This window comes from Anabrus simplex, chromosome 5 (genome assembly GCF_040414725.1).
Source record: "Anabrus simplex isolate iqAnaSimp1 chromosome 5, ASM4041472v1, whole genome shotgun sequence".
NCBI lineage: Eukaryota > Metazoa > Arthropoda > Insecta > Orthoptera > Tettigoniidae > Anabrus > Anabrus simplex.
This window is the reverse complement of record NC_090269.1, coordinates 428,345,599-428,365,133: the sequence shown is the minus strand read 5'-3', so window position 1 is coordinate 428,365,133 and position 19,535 is coordinate 428,345,599. Positions and strand designations below refer to the sequence as shown.

Here is a 19,535-nt window from a genome sequence, read left to right as displayed (position 1 = left end):
TTTATTTTCTATAACAGTTTCAGTTTCCTTGTACAGTTAGTTAATTTTAACATTTCCTCGTATGTGTATATTTCAGTCCTAATTCTGTTTTTGACCTGGACTTCCACATTATAGCTTAATAAGAGTCTGATATTGGATTCTAGTAACACAATTTCAAAAGGAATAGAGCTAAACAAACACGTACACCACCGCGCTACATTTCACTATATTTTCAGTACCCTTATTACCAACCCAATAAAAATGTTACTACATCTTCCGCATTACAATACCGTCTTTAAAATCCGTTGGCAGTACGCAAGAAAATATTTAACTTCTAGTTTGCCTACGTATCTGACAATCGTAGTACAGGCCCTAAATCCAGCAGAAAATCACTAATTCAGTGTCCATCATTTACCACTTTTCACATTACACTAGCACTAATGATCTTGAATGATCTGATACCAGAAGGAATTCTGTCAAAGACTGCTGCAGGTGATTTATTCCAAACCCTTCGGTCCTGTTTACGAAGGAAAACTTGCCCACATCAGTATGCTGGTTTCTGGCCCTAATTTTACGCTTGTGATCATTTCTCGATAAGTACGAGGGAGGTTCCAACCTATTCCTAATACTACTCCAGGCAGCCCCTCCCGTGTAGCTCTTATGAAGACCACACAGGCGTGCTCTAGTTCTTCTAGATTAAAGTCTTTCCCAATGAATGGTATTTCTCCTATTCCCGTTTACAAAAAACACTGCTCTTCTTTGATCATTTTCTAGGGAATTCATTAAACCTACCCTGTACAGAACCCAGCTCACAGACCCATATTCGAGAATCAATCTTACCAAACATTTATAAGCTTTACTTTTGGCACCAGAATTAGCTTTCTTGAGATTCCGCATAATAAAATGTAACGATCTCCAGGATTTCTTAATTACATTTTCCACTTGCTGTGAGCAGTTTAAATCTTTTTGTAACAGTAACACCTAAGTACGTACAACTATCAACTTGAACCACAATCCCCCCCCCCCAAGTTCGTAATCCCTGTTTCCTGTCATTTACCGGGTGAGTTGGCCGTGTGGTTAGGGGTGCGCAGCTGTAAGTTTGCATCCGGGAGATAGTGGGTTCGAGCCCCACTGTCGGCAGCCCTGAAGATGGTTTTCCGTCGTTTCACATTTTCACACCAGGAAAATGCTGGGTCTGTACCTTAATTAAGGCCACGGCCGCTTCCTCCCCATTCCTAGACCTTTCCTATCCTATCGTCACCATAAGACCTATCTGTGTCGGTGCTACGTAAAGCCAATTGTAAGGAAAAGAAAGAAAATACCTGTCCTTTTTACTGAAACACAATTTCTTGCTTTTTCCGCTGTGGATTTTCATTTGATTTTCACATGCCCATTTTTCAATCTTACCTAAATCCTGCTGAAGCAATAGTTTGTCCTTCTCAGCCTTTATATCCCAGTATATGCTGCAATCATCAGCAAAGAGGCGCATTTCCGATTTTATCGAATCTGGCATATCATTCATGAAAAGTATGAAAAGAATTGGCCCAATAACACTACCCTGAGCTACACCAGACATAACGTTTACTGGAGAAGATAGCGTTTCTCCCATGCGCACCCTCTGAGATCTTCCATTGAGGAGTTCTCGCAACCATTTCACAACTCTTGATGTCAATGTCCGTACGTGCTAATTTGTTAAGGAGGATGTCATGTGGCAGAAGATTGAATACCTTAGCAAAATCAATTACTACTGCATGAATCCTTGACCCATTGTCGAGCTTATCCGATATATCTTCACACACGGAAGAGAGCTGGTTTTCGCAGGAGAAGCCTCCCCTAACACCATGCTGCCCCCTAAAGAGTCCCATTTTAACCTCAAATAATCTACTATTAACTGCTCCATTTGTATGCATACGACTGACGTCAGACTTACTGGTCTGTGGTTATTCAAGTCGCTCTTGTCACGCCCCTTTGTGAATAGGGACTACAATGGCTGATTTCCAGTCGCCTGGAACCTTCGTACTGTCCAGTGATACATTAAAGATTCTTATTAAGTATGGTATGATCCTTTCACCCCCGAGTTTAAGTGCCTCTCCAGAAATAGAATCTGGCCCACAATATTTTTTTTTTTAGTCTAGAAAGACCTTTATGCAATAATGTTTTAATTTGGAAATCATTATTATTATTTTTTGGCAAATTGTCCCTGAATAACTGTGCCGCCGGATTTAATGCTTCCGCTTTATATCTGTTGTCGCCAGTTAATCCCCTCCTATATAAACAGAAGGAACTGACTTGTTCTCTCCCTTAATCTTCGTATATGTATTTTTTAAAGGGTTTCAGGAATTTTGATTTTCATTTAGGATATTGTCAAGATATCTCTCTTCCACTTTCTTTTTTTGATAGCAAATGCTTCACCAAACTTCTATACTCTGCTTTACAAGCACCATTGTTTCTTTTGTTGAACTTTCTTCTAGTCTTACGTTTAAGCTTCGTAATAGTCGCGGTATAGTATGGTGGATTTGAATTTTCCTTAAGTAAACATCTTGTCACTGCTGCATAGCATATAGAAGGAAACGCGTATGCTCTTCTCCTTTCTCCCGTAAGTAGACTGAAGAGAGTGGTGGTTCTTCCACCAGCAGCAGCAGATGAGACTTGTCATTAGTGCGCGTTGCATTCTTGTCAAGTTAATGGAATTTATATTGCTCCCCATTATTACTGTTAAGAGGTTTAGGCAGTTTGCATTATTAGTGTATTCATTAATGAATTGTGCGAGTTCCGTTATGTATTATAAACAGTAGTTTACATCGCTGTTGTTCTTGAAGACAGTATGATTCAGTGCGGGAAATATTGATGCAACATGCCCATGTATTTTGTACCCGGCAGTAGATCTGGATATGACTGATCGTCTTCAGGTAGGCATTACTCTAGACCCCTAGGAAGAAGTGTTTTTCTGAAATGGGAGAAAGCCATCCGAATAAAAGATAGAAAACTGACTCAGAACTGTTCGGTGTGTGATATTCATTTCGGCGATAAGTTCTTAATAAACTGACTCGTTTATGGTGAATGGTGAAAGAGTAGAGATGCCAAGATAGCAGTGGAAATTAAAACCAGAAGCATTCCCCCATATATTTTCAAATCTGCCCAAGTATTGTAACGGTTCAAATCCCGTTACAAGGTGATATCTGTATTTTTATTATTATTATTATTATTATTATTATTATTATTATTATTTCCATACTATTATTATTTTATCTGTGAGATTACTATTATTGTATTATAATTATCATTCAATTCCATTCTGCAATGCTTGTCACTTGCATGATTGTAGTTAAATGTATGCATATATACGTGTGTGTAGATTAACACTAAATACATGTACAGTAGGAGTTGCTGTGTATCAGATGTGGATGTGACATTGCTACATCGTGCAATACTGCTGGAGTAAATGCAAAGTAATCGCTATGTCATCGTGCGTATTTAGGGGCCCCGGGCGATTTCGCCATAGGGTGTAATATCTATCGCGAGGTGGGAGTAGATCATAGTTATTTCTGGAGATTACGTAGGTCCGTCAACCAACGTCTATAAAAGGTGGCTGCATATTGTAGCGTCAGTCATTATTCAATTGGAAGCAGAGGTCACAGTTGGTCGGAGAGTGAACGAGATGGAGTGGCCTCAGTCAGTCAACGGGAGTCATTAGTTAAACGGAGGGTGAAGAGAGAAGAAGTAAAGTGGATGGTGAACAGGGATGGAGTCATAAAAGGAGACACTTGCAATGAAGTCATACCGTGCAGACTTACCAAGAAGTCACATGATATGGAGAAGAAGCAGTCACATGGATACACCACCAAATTAGGCGTGACACATCTACAGTAAAAACCAGATCTAAGGAATACGTCGTAATTACACTCAAAGTGTTGAAGGTATAGTCAAGTGAACCAGTGAGGGATATATTTCGTATAAATTGTTAAATGTCCGGTCAAGAATAATTCAAATTCATGCCTAGTTTCTTTCAGTTGCAATGTCATAATTTCATATTCTCATCTGTTTTAATCGCAGCAGTTCTCACTATTTTATTGAAATTATTTCAAGAATATATTTTGTTCTATCAAATCAATTTAGCGTTTCATTTCCAGAATAGAATAACATAACCTCAAAATTTAATGGGGAAACCGAACGCCAATCTCCTTTTCCCAGAACTTATATGGCATGTTGTCAAAAGTAAGCTTATTACCCCACACTAGAGATAGTCAATATTCTCATTCTATTACTGCTGCACTGAGTGGTAGCTGGTGCCCATCAAATAACGTATGTGTAAGTCAGCAGGTAAGAAGTAAGTGTGAGTACAAGGTCCGACGATTGTGTATTTTATTTAATGAATATTAATTTTCATATTTTCCATTTTAAATGCAGATATTTCATAATTTTCAATATAAATTCAGATTCATATGTTTTCAAGTAAGTAAAGGAGTTAGGAACACTCACAGTATCTCTCTATGACAGTTAAGAATCGTAACTCTCCCCTGAACAGGCAATCCACGTAACAGACATCACTACTAAAAACCCTAATCAGAACATAAATGTCAGTGATCAGACCGTGCGCTTAGCAGTTGAAGATAGTCCTGACACTGCAAATGCTAGGAAAGCAACTGCTTTGTTAAAGAGGAGACTGAAGAATCAGAAACGTAATTTCATTAGAACACAGAATAAACTAAATGTCGCTAAATCTAAACTACATTTGTATAAAAAAACATTTCAGATATAAACTCAAAGAGCAGTTTCACACAATCAAAACAATTTTCATCTCTCAGCAATAAGCAGAAAATTGTAATTAATACAATGTTAAAGAAAAATAAAGTGAAAAATAAGAAAGGAATGAAATATAGTGTTGAATTTCTCTTTGATTCTCTTTCTTAAAAAAAAAAAAAAAGTCTCCCGAGGGTTATCGGCACTGTTTGAATCACGTCTTGTTGGTCTTGTTGCCTTTGCCACCAGAAGGTCATTTGAGAAAATTGGTGAAAGGCTTTAAATGTTCATATGGCATAAATAATAAGCTACTGCTCAAATTTTTAGTGGAAAAATGGAGATGGAGCCATTGTCTTGTTGCGAAACCTTGTTATTGTCCTGTATTTTACTGCTGGCAAATTTAGATGGCGGCTTGCAATCAGTTCTTCTAATCTCACGAAGTTACTTAATAAATTTTTGAGGAGCGGTTTCACAGTGCCTTAGCTCTCTGCCTCGTGTTGTACCGTTACTGGCTCCCTTTCAAACGTAACAACAAGAGTAGTGTTCTAAAGGACACCATATACTTGTGCACTCAGGCCTAGTGAACTGTAGCTAGATTGGCCACGAAGATTTTACAAGAAGTTTTTACATAACATATGAACAGTGACAATGACAAACTCTATAGCTTTAATCTATTTTTATTAACAAGATATTTTCGTGAGAGTTACTTAATGTACCATATTCCCTTTTCATCCATAACACCCTCCCTTTTCCATGACACATAATTTTTAGTATAATTAAGTTAAAACTTTGTTAAAATGTTTTTAACATTTAAGACAGTAAGAGTGTGTCCTTGTTGTGCCATACTCCTAAACATATATAGCTGAAGATTTCTATAAAGTAGATGAAACATGTTCTACAGTTTTTAATTCGTCTTAGGCAAATAAAACAGCATCGATCAGGTGGAACCATTGTGTTTTTTCACTTCTTTTAACAACTTAACAACCCTGTGATTATGTTGAATGCAATCGATCATCATCTGTTTTTCTCACAACGTGCACTAGCGAGCTCTCTCGTCAACATTCGAAAGCGATGTCAAGAGTCGATTATTAATACCCATCAACTGGTATACTGTAAACAAAATTCGAAATGAAAGAGAACAGGTTTCCGTAATAAATGGATGAATAATGTGACTGATAGCAGTTCTTAACTCATTAGAAATAAACGATCGCTTAATTTGAATGCCATACACTGAAATTAAGTAAGATTGTGCTATGCCTCAAGCTACGACTCAGTGCATCACTGATTTCAGTGGTTAGTTTATATATTCTCAGGTCTGGTCAAATTTCAGAAAGGCTATTTATTCTCCCATGTAAATTTATAGTGAAAAGGTTATTATTCTACTGGGCTTGAAATATGTTTTCCTGATACATACACGGTCAAGTTAGGTGAAACTGTTTGAATAAGAAAACCGAAATGTTTGCCACAGAAGCCTCTGGAGTGATAGTATTACAATTTTTAAGAATGAAAATGAACGTACGCATTCAAGTAGTATCGGTATTAGAAAAATAATGAGTAAGCTGTAGTACGGAAATCACCAACGAAAACGCTAGTTCTGAACAAAATTATTGCTGTGTCATACAGATGTTAATGCATGTGGATTTTTCCTTGATATAGTGAATCTGCTACAGCAAGTAAATTTTCCACCATTATGAATTCTCACTATAATGGACTTGTACTGTATATAATTGAGGTTCTTCAGTCTGTTGAAAACTAATTCACGATAAAATGAATGCAGATAACTGAAAAATAAAATAACAGATTACACCTGAAAAAGATAACATTAATTAAAACCAGAAATAAGTAAATAAGAACATTTCTTCTCTTGTAGAATAGGATATGAAAACTTCCTTCAATAAAACTCAGGCAGAAAATCAGTTTTTTTTTTTCCATCTGGGTACAAGTATACGCATATCATTAACACATCCTACCACACTGTCATTAGCCAAGTGCCCAAAATTACGAGGCAACTTTTATAGGTCCGAATCTGAAAAAATATTTTTGGCTTCACGTTAGTTTTCTGGAAACTGTTTTCTTCCTCGAATCAGATTTTACATGACACTATTCATTATCTTTCTGAGCAATTTGGTATGATGTCAAAATATCTGGCTTTATAACCGAAGCCTTGGAAATTGGACCATACATCTGGGGGCATTCTTACCACAGTGAATGTAAATAGTGCATGTGAAATGTTCATCAGCTGATCATTTCTCATTTGTACACACATCCTCACACTCACTCTCGCACTCTCTCAAGAACCCACAAGGCTGGTCCAGATTAACGCTAGAAAAAGGTAACATAATAACATGCTGCTAACCTTAGCACTGTCACCCAGGTCAGGCAGCAAGGGAGTCTCCAACTTCATGCGTTTCCGCATGCCAGCATAGCAGTACCGAGAGTTACCTCTGGTGCCAAGTCTCCGTGGACGCACACGAGGGAATACCTGTTTCATCACTTTACCGAAGTCAGCTGTTGACAGAGGCTTCATCAGGTTGGTGTTGCAGTATGCTCTGCCATTAGAAAGTACAAAATACAGAACATTTTCTTCAAGTAAACAATGTGATCATATATTTCAAGGGGAAAAAAAAAAAAAAAAAAAAAAACACCTATATGCCACCATCTGAAAATATTCCGCAAAACAGTTATAAACAGTCCTAAGAATTATATACGCCAGAAACACTTCACATATGCATGCAAATATGTTCTTAAAAACCTCAAAATATGCACAAAAAACAGAATCTTCCTGTGTAACATAATTTCTTTTACTAACCTATCATACTTATACTTTTAAAAGATTGAAACTGTAATAGTTTATAGACAGCTCTTCATAGTTCAATAGGTATACACCACTCCGAAACGACTCTTTACAAGAAGATCATTTTAATTTCTCTCATGGGAGTGTCCTGTCTCCTGCACTTTTACAGATATGGTTAAGGTTTAAGAGGAACATTTTTCCTACAACGAACATGAACAAAAGGGTGCTGAGAAATATTGATAAGAGATAAATAGGCCTACATACTTGGCAAAAACCAACGCGTCCACCATTTGTAAGGCAGGTGTAGCCACTGTGATAGAAGCATTTTCTTAGCACCTTAATCTCTAGGCATCTTCCTTTCACTCCTTGACTGATGTGGAGAGTTTGCAGGTATCACATGACTATCACGCATACTTAACAGAGTTTTTCCTTTCTTGGATAGAAGGCAGAATGGGAGTGAAGGGGGTGGGTACTTAACAAGTAAGGAATAGCCTGTCAGTATGGAATTCCACAAACCCCTACTTTCACAAACTTGTACAGTTGGCCAAAATTGGCTTGCTTCATGTGTGTCGGGAGTAAGAATAATGCAAATACAACACATGCACTAACGTTCAAATATGCTTAAACATGACTATAACCTTTCATTGCATGAGATTTGTCAAACCCCAACATATGGTAGAGATATGTTACCCCAGTAAATACCTGCATCTGCATACAATTCTCAGCTCTAGTTATAAACAAATCCAGAGAAAGTGTTACCTGTTTAATATTCTTACTACTTACATTTTCTATAATCTTTTATAGATCTCATAATATTCTAGTATCCCTAAACCATACACGAAAGACTGGGGGAAAAAAAAAAAAAAGGAATCAAATATCTGATATTTTCAAAATAAACCTATTTTGAGTGAGCAATTGTTCACAATTTAGGAGATCAGTGGAGTCTGGCCTTACAACATTCAGACAACAAAGTTCATGGCAATCAGCAATGCTGTATCACCACAAACGGACATGGACTTTGAAATCAAAACCAGAAGTGTGTTTCTGTAAGCTCCGATCTGAAACTCGTTAACATGTTACTGGTGCTGCTTTAAGACACCGAACTCTGCACGTATTGCACTGCAATATAGCGCATATTTCCTTGAAGTGGAAGGTTTGATTTTTCAAATTATATACTTTAATCCCTCAATCGATAGCATTTTGTTCACTCTAATTTGAGTGTTATTCCAAGGAATGTTTAGCTCTTCCACCAGAGGTTATCGCTGTATTTGTATGCTACCCAATGACTACTACGCAGATTTCTTGCATTACACCTGTCTTTTTTCTTGGGGAACAACCACACGGGTTAATAAGGGCTCTCAAGACGGTTCATTCCCCAACCTATTTCCCTATCACTGTCTTGCATTTGTTCTGTCGTGAGTAGAGATAGCTTCTACAAACAAGTGCAGGTTATCGAGTGGGGAAACAGAAGATGTTGAGTGATTCAGATGAGAGTTTGTTAGAATCAGATGGTGATTTGAGTGATGTGGATGATGTTGCTATACACAGCTATTAAATTTCAATGGGAGAACATGTCTAATTACAATGGTCAAAGAGAACAGTTTATTGGAAACTCAGGATCTCAGAATGAAGCAACTGGGGAATGTGATAGTGTGGAGGTTTTTAAGATGTTCTTTACAGATGAGCGAGTAGAATTGATAGGGCATGAAACAAATATATATGCTTACCAAAGAATACGTTCTATACCAAACTCAACTATTAAGGTAAGTTAACCATCACATTTTCTAAAAGAATAGAGTTTCTTTAATATGTATGTGAAAGTATTATTGACATCCATAAAATAGCACAGAAGTTATACTGCTTGAATCTGAAACTTTAAGTACCAGGCTTAAAACTCCTCCTGCAGCACAGAAACGACCAGGCATTTAAATCCACCACCTTGAGGGATTTTACAGAATATTGAAGATACTATGGGTAGACAATGTCACTAACAAGAAGTCCCAACTCACGCAAAACAAAGCAAAGCAGCCCATATGGCCTGATCCACAGATCACAGAAGGCAAGATAGAAGAGAAATGAGAATGTGGGCAGAGAAGATTATCCCGGAGAGCTGCTCGACATTCACGATACAGCAACTTCAATATGAGAAACATAAAATAAGAAAACTTACTCCATGATGGTCATCAAGCTTCTGTGAGGAGACGGAGGGTTTAATATAAATCATAAAAATTATATTTTTATATTTTTTCTTGAACTGTCCTATACCTCTCTATACCTTGGTGTGTCTATAAAATTTATGTTTGGAATCAAAACAACAGTAGCTGTAAAAGAAACTGGACCAGTGGTATTGAAAGTATGGTAAGCAGGCTCATCTCAAGGGCGTAGCTCCTAACTGAATTATATGTTCGGAGTGTGTTAAGTATATCTGTTCAGTTGATTTCTTTGTCAGTTCGATGACAGCCGAATATTGAATCGTCGGCATTCAGACTAACAGTTATCAGTGAATTACTTGTAAAGTTGACTGGGAAGTATATATATAATTTCAAGCCATACTATATCTCGCCTGTGGAATAAAAAGGATACATCACCAAATTAAGCTTGATATACCTACAGCTGATACCAACTCAAAGGAATACGTCGTAATAACACTCAAAGCGTTCAAGGTACTGTAAAGTGAACCAGTGAGGGATAAATTTCTTGTACAACTTCTAAATGTCAGGACAAGAGGAATTCAAATTTAATGCCTAGTTTCTTTCAGTTGTAATGTCATAATTCTGTATTCTCATCTGTTTTACTGCAGCAAGTCTTACTATTTTTAGACATAATTTAAAGAATATAGTTTGTTCAATATAAAATTAATTTATCATTTTATTTCAATGGTAGAATTAGATAACCTCAAATTTAATGGTATGTTATCAAAAGTAAGCTCATTACCTCACACCTAGAGATATTCAAGACTCTCATTCTATTATTGCTGCATTGAGTTCTAGCTGGCGCCCATCAACAATTGTATGTGTAAGTAATCAGGTAAGAAAGTGTGAGTACATAGTCCGACGACTGAGTATTTTATTTCATGAATATTTTAATATTATTTCATTTTAATTTAACTTTATCCAATGCTTCCTTTCTTTTTTTTTCTTTGAGTAAACACAGACCTAAGCCAGTCGTGATATTCTTGTGAGGGTGTGTAGTGAAGAGAGTTATTGTGTCGCGATAAGATGACCAGTTACAAACACAGTATTCAACCTGAGGAAATTGAAGACATACTACTGAACGATGATTCTGGAGATGAATTCATCCCTGATTTCAGTGACAGCGATAGCAATTCCGATTACATGTTATAAATCTCATTTTCTTGGTCCGTATTGAACTGTCATAATATTTATTCAAAACAATTTTTGAAGATGTCCACCTTCTCAATACAATTTATTTTTCTTTACAAATAGAATCTTTACATTAGCATTGAATTGTTAGGACATGTTTCACCCTAATTTAGGGTATCATCAGCCAGTTTCATGACTCAAAATCTTTAATTGCAACCAGAATTCTGATTATAATATTAAGACTTTTTTTAAACCATTTAGTTTATGCTATTTTAAAATTTATTGTTTAACAATACATAAGAGTACCCATTTACTAGAATAACTACACTCAAATGCACCCGGACACCTGGCTGAACATGACGTACAAGTTCGTGGTGCCCTCCATCAGTAATGCTGGAATTTAATATGGTGTTGGCCCACCCTTAGCCTTGATGACAGCTTCCACTCTCACAGGCATACGTTCAATCAGGTGTTGGAAGGTTGCTTGGGGAATGGCAGCCCATTCTTCACGGAGTGCTGCACTGAGGAGAGGTAGCGATGTCAGTCGGCGAGGCCTGGCATGAGAAGGGAAGATAGGAAACTTAAAAGGGTCCAAAGGTGGACCCTTTTAAGTTTCCTATCTTCCATTCTCAGTTCAATACGGACAAAAATGAAATTCTTAGATTTAAAAAAAAAAGCCTGGCATGAGGTCGGCGTTCCAAACCCTCCCAAAGGTCTATAGGATTCAGGTCGGGACTCTGTGCAGGCCAGTCCATTACAGGGATGTTATTGTCATGTAACCACTCTGCCACAGGCCGTGCATTATGAACAGGTGCTCGATCGTGTTGAAAGATAAAACCGCCATCCCCGAAGTGCTCTTCAACAGTGGGAAGCAAGAAGATGCTTAAAACATCAATGTTGGCCTGTGCTGTGACAGTGCGACGCAAAGCAACAAGGGGTGCAAGCCCCCTCCATGAAAAGCATGACCACACCATAACACCACCGCTTCTGAATTTTACTGTTGGCACTACAAACGCTGGCAGATGACGTTCACCGGGCATTCGCCATACCCACACCCTGCCATCGGATCGCCACATTGTGTACCGTGATTTGTCACTCCACACAACGTTTTTCCACTGTTCAATCGTCCAATCCTTACACCAAGCGTGGCATCGTTTGACATTGACGTGCGTGATGTGTGCCCTATGGGCAGCTGCTTGACCATGAAATCCAAGTTTTCTCACCTCCTGCCGAACTGTCATAGAACTTGGAGTGGATCCTGATGCAGTTTGGAATTCCTGTGTGATGGTCTGGATAGATGCCTGCCTATTACACTTGACGACCCTCTTCAACTGTCGGCGGTCTCTGTCAGTCAACAGACGAGGTTGGCCTGTACGTGCTCGTGCTGTACGCGTCTCTTCACGTTTCCACTTCACTATCACATCAGAAACAGTGGATGTAGGGATGTTTAGGAGTGTGGAAATCTTGCGTACAGACTTCTGACACAAGTGACACCCAATCACTCGACCACGTTCGAAGTCCGTGAGTTCCGCGGAGCGCCCCATTCTGCTCTCTCACGATGTCTAATGACTACTGAGGTCGCTGATATGGAGTACTTGGCAGTAGGTGGCAGCACAATGAACCTCAGATGAAAAACGTATGTTTTTGGGGGTGTCCGGATACTTTTGATCACATAGTGTACATGTGTGAAGAATGCATTGAGACAATGTTAATCCTTAAATAAAATCCTTAAATAAAATCAATAAACAATAGTAAAAAACTTAAGAAAGGGAAAACTAATGAATGAATATGAAAATATCTACATTTTATTGACTAATACTTCAATAAAAACCTTAATTTGAATGACACAATAGACACAAAAAACCCTCTATACGATTTAATTCCACGATTACTAAAAATAATGAAAATAAAGGAGAGTACTTTTATAAACGTAAATAAGTCTTCTCATAAGAAAGTCCCACCCACAAGACCGGCCAATACACCGCCCGCTTGCCCTTCCCCTTCCTCCCCTCTCCCGCAAACAGTACACAGATACAACACAAGGTGTGCAGGCTCAATTACAGCCAGACAGTAAGTGTCACCGAGACAAGCTAGCCGCGAGAAATATAAGGCGGTAAGTGATAGATTCCAACGCCTTTCACTTTTAATTTAACAATATTCATTCCCTATAGTAAAACATACTCAATTGAACTCAGTTTTTCATAATGAAGTTCCTGAATTCATAACTTATATGAACACAATGAAAAGTGCCCCTTTCGACTCTCTTCAACAACAAGCGTCTCACTACTTTAACAACAAAACATCTATAAAAAGAGTGACAAAAAAATGTATGTACTCATTTTACCGACATAAATCTGAATTTACAGAGGTGACGCGAGATCAACACACGACAGTTAAAATCAAATAATGATTTCTAAACTTTTTTACAAAACTGTTATGAAATTGCCCTTTTAAACATAGCATGCAGTATCAAATAGGTCAACTTAGTCAACTATTTATAAATTCAAACTGACAGTATATATAGGGATATTCATTTTACGTATGTTCTCTCAACAGGAGTCAACACAAGTGGAGCAGTTAGAACACCTTAATAAAAGAGTTTTCAAACAAACATTAAAGTGTATCATGAAGAATACATGTCCAAGGAAGAATCATCATATTAATAAGCAAATAAGACTGATTTTAAATAACAAGCCAAAGTGATTCCACATTATTAAATTTATAGTCCATTTGTGTATCCCAGAAATTTTGTTTAAGTATTAACATTGTCTGAATACATTTTTCTTCACACAAGTAGTTATTCTAGTCATATGGGTACTTTCATGTATTGTTAAACAAGAAATTTTAAAATAGCATAAACTAAATAGTTTAAACATTTTAAAATATATTATAATCAGAATTCTGGTTGTAATTAAAGATTCTGAGTCAAGAAACTGGATGAGGATGCCCTAAATGAGGGCGAAACGTGTCCCAACAACTGAATCGATGTTAATGTAAAGATTCTATTTGTAAAGAAAAATAAATTGTGTTGAAAAGGTCGACACCTTCAAAAATTGTTTTCAATAAATAAAAAATAGCAATTCCGACAATGATATACCAGACTCTGGGCAAAGTGAAATTCAGCACATTCAAATAACCGATGCAGATCCATCTTATTGCCCAGCTACAATCAATTCCTCTAGTCGGGTAGGATTAAATGTTGACATAGAAAACAGCAACGAAATTATGTCTTTCATCAATTTATTTGTAAATGATGATTTCCATGAATATATATGCCATCAGACAAACCTTTACGCGGAACAAGTTATTAGTGAAACACAACGTCAATTCACTAAATATTATATTTTTCAGACATGAAACTGGTCAATGTAAATGAGATGAAAAAGTTTTGGGACTAATGTTTGTAACGGGAATAATTCAAACACCAGACCTGAAAATGGACAGGACAGAGAACACACTATTTTTGGGTTGCTGGTTTATTTCGAAAATCATGGCAGGGACCTGGCTTGAAAACATATAGGTGTTTTTGCACTTTAGTGACAGCAGTCATTATGAGGGGAATCCTGATAGGCTATACAAAATTAGGCTGATTCTCAAAAGGCTCAGTGACCAGTTTTCAGTTGTGTACACCCTGGATTGGAAAATCACCCTTGATGAAGGAATGTTAGCTTGGAGGGGCCGCTTGCGTGTCAGAGTTTTCAATCCAGGAAAAATTAACAAGTATGGGATTTTGGTAAGGATGTGTGAATCCCCTACAGGGTACATATGTAAGCTGAAAATCTATGAAGCAAGTGGCATGAACATCCACGACAATATATTTGACTTATTAGATCCCTACCTTGGCCAGGGGTATACAGTGAACATGGACAATTCTTACAATGGTGTTAGGCTTAGCCAAGGAACTGCGTGAATGAGAAATGGCTGTATGTGGGACAATAAGGCAGAATAGGGAACTGTCTAAGGAATTCAGGGAAAGGCAGAAGAAGTTGAAAACAGGGGAAATTACTTTTGATAGGGACAATGAAGTACTGCTATGTTCATGGAAAGACAAAAACTTCATTACCCATGGTTTCACCTGTACATTCTGCAGAAATGGCTGAAATTCCAAACAAGTTCGGGAAAAAAAAATGAAACCTGTAAGCATCACTGATTATAATCAGTTTATGCACGGAGTGGATACAGCCGATCAGTATTTGGCAATGTATACATTCAAGAAAAAAAAAAAAAAAAAAAAAAAAACACAGTGAAGTGGCCGAAAAAATGTTTTTCTACATTTTGTAGTGTACATTTTTAATGCATTCAGACTTTTCCAAAAATCCAATAACTCAAAAATAACTTTCCTGACATTCATGCAGACAATATGTAGAAACTTCTTACAAGACAGTGAACATGAAGAACTATCAAAACCCACGAATATTTGTGTGTCGCCGGTCCCATCTCAGTCTTCAGTAAGCTCATCAGCATCCATGTGTAGTCCACCGGTGCAGCCCCCTAAGGGAATCCGGCTAATAATCCACCATCATAAATTCCCAGCCATGAAATAGGACAATTTCCTAACCAGACAGTGCAGAGTGTGCGCGAAAAGCAATGTCCAGCGTAAAACCAGGTGGTTCTGTGGAAAGTGCGGTGTGCCTCTTCATCCAGGAAAACGTCAAACCCGGTACCATAGCCTCAAGCACTACTAGCAATCATCCTCAACGTATGTTGACATTTTCAATATTGTACCTACAATTGTTTTCATCCAGTGACATTTAATGTAAAATAGTGCACTATAGAGATGAGCGGATTTAAAAAGGCTGGGCTGGAGGTTTAAATGAAGTTTAAATGAGGAGCCGGTAGTGAACGTGTTAAGTTCTTCAAAAACTTGTAAATGTTAGGATGTGGAGACTCACATGACCCATCTCTATACAGGAATTTCCACAGTCAATACTTTTTGCTCAATTCGAGCTTCAAAGAAACAAGCTCACCCATTCCATTGACTACGTATGTATTTACTGTACTGCACTTTAAAAAAAATGTTTCAAAATCCACTCATTAACAATTTTTCTTCAATAGCTGAGCATACGGTACAATTGTAACCGCTGCATTACATAATACTCCATAATACTCTTGTGCGTGTGTGTGTGTGTGTGTGTGTGTGCTGTTGATGCTTGTTGTTTAAAGGGGCCTAACATCTAGGTCATTGGCCCCTAATGGTATGAAATGAAACAAAATGCAATGACAATTTAAAAGTACAAAATTCATCCACTGACCAGAATTCAAAACGTGATGATGAAGAATAAATGGATGAATATGAATTTAAAACAGTGGATCAGTGGATCCAACCTGCAATGCCTCACCTTCCCAGAAACAATACCGTATTAGTGACCAAGGGACTCTTCCAAAGCACAATCCTGAATCAATGATTCTTGTTGTCTAAAGAGATTCAATATCCAGGTCAACAGTCTCTCATAATGGCACTCATCGCTAGTAAAGTAGAACCATGGTATATCTCAAGTTGCGGTACTAATCAAAGGTAGCGTAAACTCACGGTGTTCCAAAGATTATGGTACTACTCACAAGTATTGTATGTCGTACAGGTAATATGGTGTTTCTCGCATAATGGCACCACCCGTAGGCAACGCAAACCCATGGTGCACCTCACATAGGGGTACTAATCACAAGGACTCATACTATCCCATGGCGTTCCTCACAGAGTGGGTGCTAAACACAGGCAACGCCCAGACCCATGGTGTTTCTCACATAATGGTACAAATCACAGGCAACGTAAGCCCGTGATGTTCCGCATATAGTGATACTAAACGCAGGTACTGGAAACCCACGGTAAACCGCTCTCTGCTGCTACTAATCACAAACCTATTGTGTACCTAACATAGTGGTACTACTCACAAGTAAAGGCGACCCCTGGCTTTCCCCGAGTGATGGCACTAATCACAAGCAGGTTCATGGTTCTAATACAATCATCCCTTTGTCACCCCTTACGAGAGGCAGGGGATAGCGTGGGTGTATTTGTCTGCATCCCCCACCCACAGGGGGGTTTGTGTACTGTTGCTACACAATGAAAATCTCATAATTCCACTCAACAGAAAGCCATGGTTCTCCACCTGTCTTGTGAAGGCTTGCCGTGTTTCCTGACGAGGCAACAGAAGAATACAATGGTCGAATAATTGGGCTGTCATCAACTGCTCAAGCTGGTTCGACATATACGTGTACAGACCTACGAAATGTAAGTCAGGAGCGTTTTGATGTATACTTGTATGGACTAGGCTAGCGATGTTGGAAATATACCGTATTAATGCAAATAATTCACGCATGTTTTAAAAAAAAATTGAGCCATAAAATTGGGGAGCAGGTTTTGTGTCAAGGTTGGCAACACACTCCTGGCTCACCTAGTTTTCGATATTGGGTGTACATTTATGCTTTGTGTAACTGCAGATGGAAGAAAACTGCCCACCATATGTCATATTTAAAGGGAAAACAATTCAGACTTTAAATTTAAAACTGCCTTTACATTAAAAAAAAAAAAAAAAAAAACAGTATTTTACACAGTAATTTAAATTCAAAATTTCTCCATGTCACGATAGAGTGCGTCTTCTGGAACATGCAGGGGTAGCTTTCCACACTTTCACTCACTTCGGTGTGTCGACAGTGTTTCATAGCTGCTAAGTTTGAGTGAAATCGTAATTCTTTTGCATTCAGTGTTTTAAGGAACGCCACAGTATCACGTAATAGACATTGTGTGAAGGAGAAAAATCCGCGAACATTGGCGATTCTCTTTGGTGATTCAGACAAATGGCAAAAAAAGCGAGGCTCATAATTATAATCAATTTGTACGCAACGAACAATACTGCCAATGCCAATGAAACTGCATTGTTTTTATATGCCTAGCCTAAACAGACTTTTTAAAAGGAGATGGGGTCACTATACTGTGTTGCAATGCAGACGGAGGCAAAAGACATCCTCCCCTTGTGATAGGAAAGTTTGATACGCAACGAAGTTTTAAGGGCATCGGGTACTTTCCGTGCAAATACAAGGCATCTAAAAATGCACAGAGTACAGTAATCCAATGAATAAAGTACTTGCATAGAGGAGCCAGCATAGACTTCCGGTCTTTGAATTATTTTTTTCCCTCTCCTTTTGTTGCGTGAGGTTATGTTGGTCAATGAGTTATCCAAGTGCATTATTTGAATGCTGTAAATGCACCTTGGATACATTTTGGAAATAGTTATTTTCCAATGCATCTGAAAGATTTAAACTGTGAATCAATGTTAATTGCATGCAGTAACGGATCTTAGAATATTTTTTGACGCGGTAAGGGTTGGCATTTCTGAAGTATGAGTTGGCGATTAATTCAAAATAACATTATTTGAAGTCCGATTTTTGCATCCTAACGACTTTGAATTAACAAAGTTTTACCATATCTCAAAAATAACATCTGAGTTCGCCGGTGTGCCTGTTTCAACTGTTTACATTGCACAGAAAAGAATTGCCTACCACTGGTCATGTTAATATTTGCGTAAAAAAAGACCGCGTGTGAAAAGTGTTTTAGACATGGAGTGTAGCAAATTTGTAAGTAAGTTAGGAGGATTCTAGTGATGTAAGAGAACGAATCTTTCGATCTACAAGGAATCGAGCCTACTGCCAGTTCAGATTAATGAAATAGTTGGGCCTAATTGATAATTTTCCTGGCAAATATATTTTATAGCAGTGATAATGTATTTCTCAAATATGTTCAGGCAAAGCAGCTATATTCATAAATTTACACGTTCATATTTACTAAAGACCACGAGGACCTCGCGGAGTGATATGAAATGTTTGTTTATGCCTATGTTACTCTTTCAATAGAAGGAATTTTAGTTGATTTAATATTTTTTTTTTCAAAATTAGCCTTCTTAAAATTAGGGTGCGGCGATTATTCGTTGGCGGGGGTTATTCGCGTGAATACAGTACATTTGCGTGCCATCTGTTGGTTGCCAACATGAATTTATTGCAAGGCTAGCAGCACAGGGTATTTTTCTACGCAGGGGAGCATCCTCTACCGTAATATGGCATTGTGTTGGCATAAAAAGAATTTGTCTCATCAACATTGATCAGTGTAAACAAACATGGCAGCGTCTTTGAATGGTCTGTATTTATCTAATGCAGCTCTCGAACGCATGTTAGGTGAAACTACTGATGAGAATGATTCAAATGATATGAAAGTGTTAGTGATGACTATACACAGCAAGAAATTACGTGTTATGCAAATCACGATAGTAATAATAGTGAGTGCTAACCCGGATGGTCATGACCACCTGTTGATTAGAATTTTCATCCAACAAAAATACCTTTCACGGGTGACTGTGGCCCAACTAATGTAACGAGTGTTTTGGAATCTTTTTCATTGTATTTTGATGAAGTGTTAGTGGGTATTATTGTTAGGGAGACGAACAGATAAGCAGGAAAAAAAAAAGTTCAGGAATGCAGTCCCTTGAATCAAAGGTCCCGAATGAAACAGTGGAAAGAAGTGACAAGGAAAGAAATCTCAGTCGTTCTCGGCTTGTTTTTATGAGTATAATTCCGAAGCCAACACTCACATCGTATTTTAGTAGGGATCTTCTCTTCCTTGAAACCTGAATTTTCCCTCAGACCACAACACTCGACAGATTTGACCTAATTTTGAAATTTCATGCTTCAAAAAAATTACATGATATGAACTG

General features: G+C 37.8%; 1 protein-coding gene across 1 annotated transcript in view; it reads right to left on the bottom strand.

Moving 5' to 3' along the window:
* The window catches only part of LOC136875046 (uncharacterized), a 116,546-nt gene that overhangs the window by 35,629 nt on the left and 61,382 nt on the right, over nt 1–19,535 (bottom strand). The window contains exon 4 of the mRNA XM_067148768.2: nt 7,076–7,268. Within this exon, the coding sequence (XP_067004869.2) occupies nt 7,076–7,268 (193 nt within the window). The remainder of the gene's footprint in view (nt 1–7,075; nt 7,269–19,535) is intronic.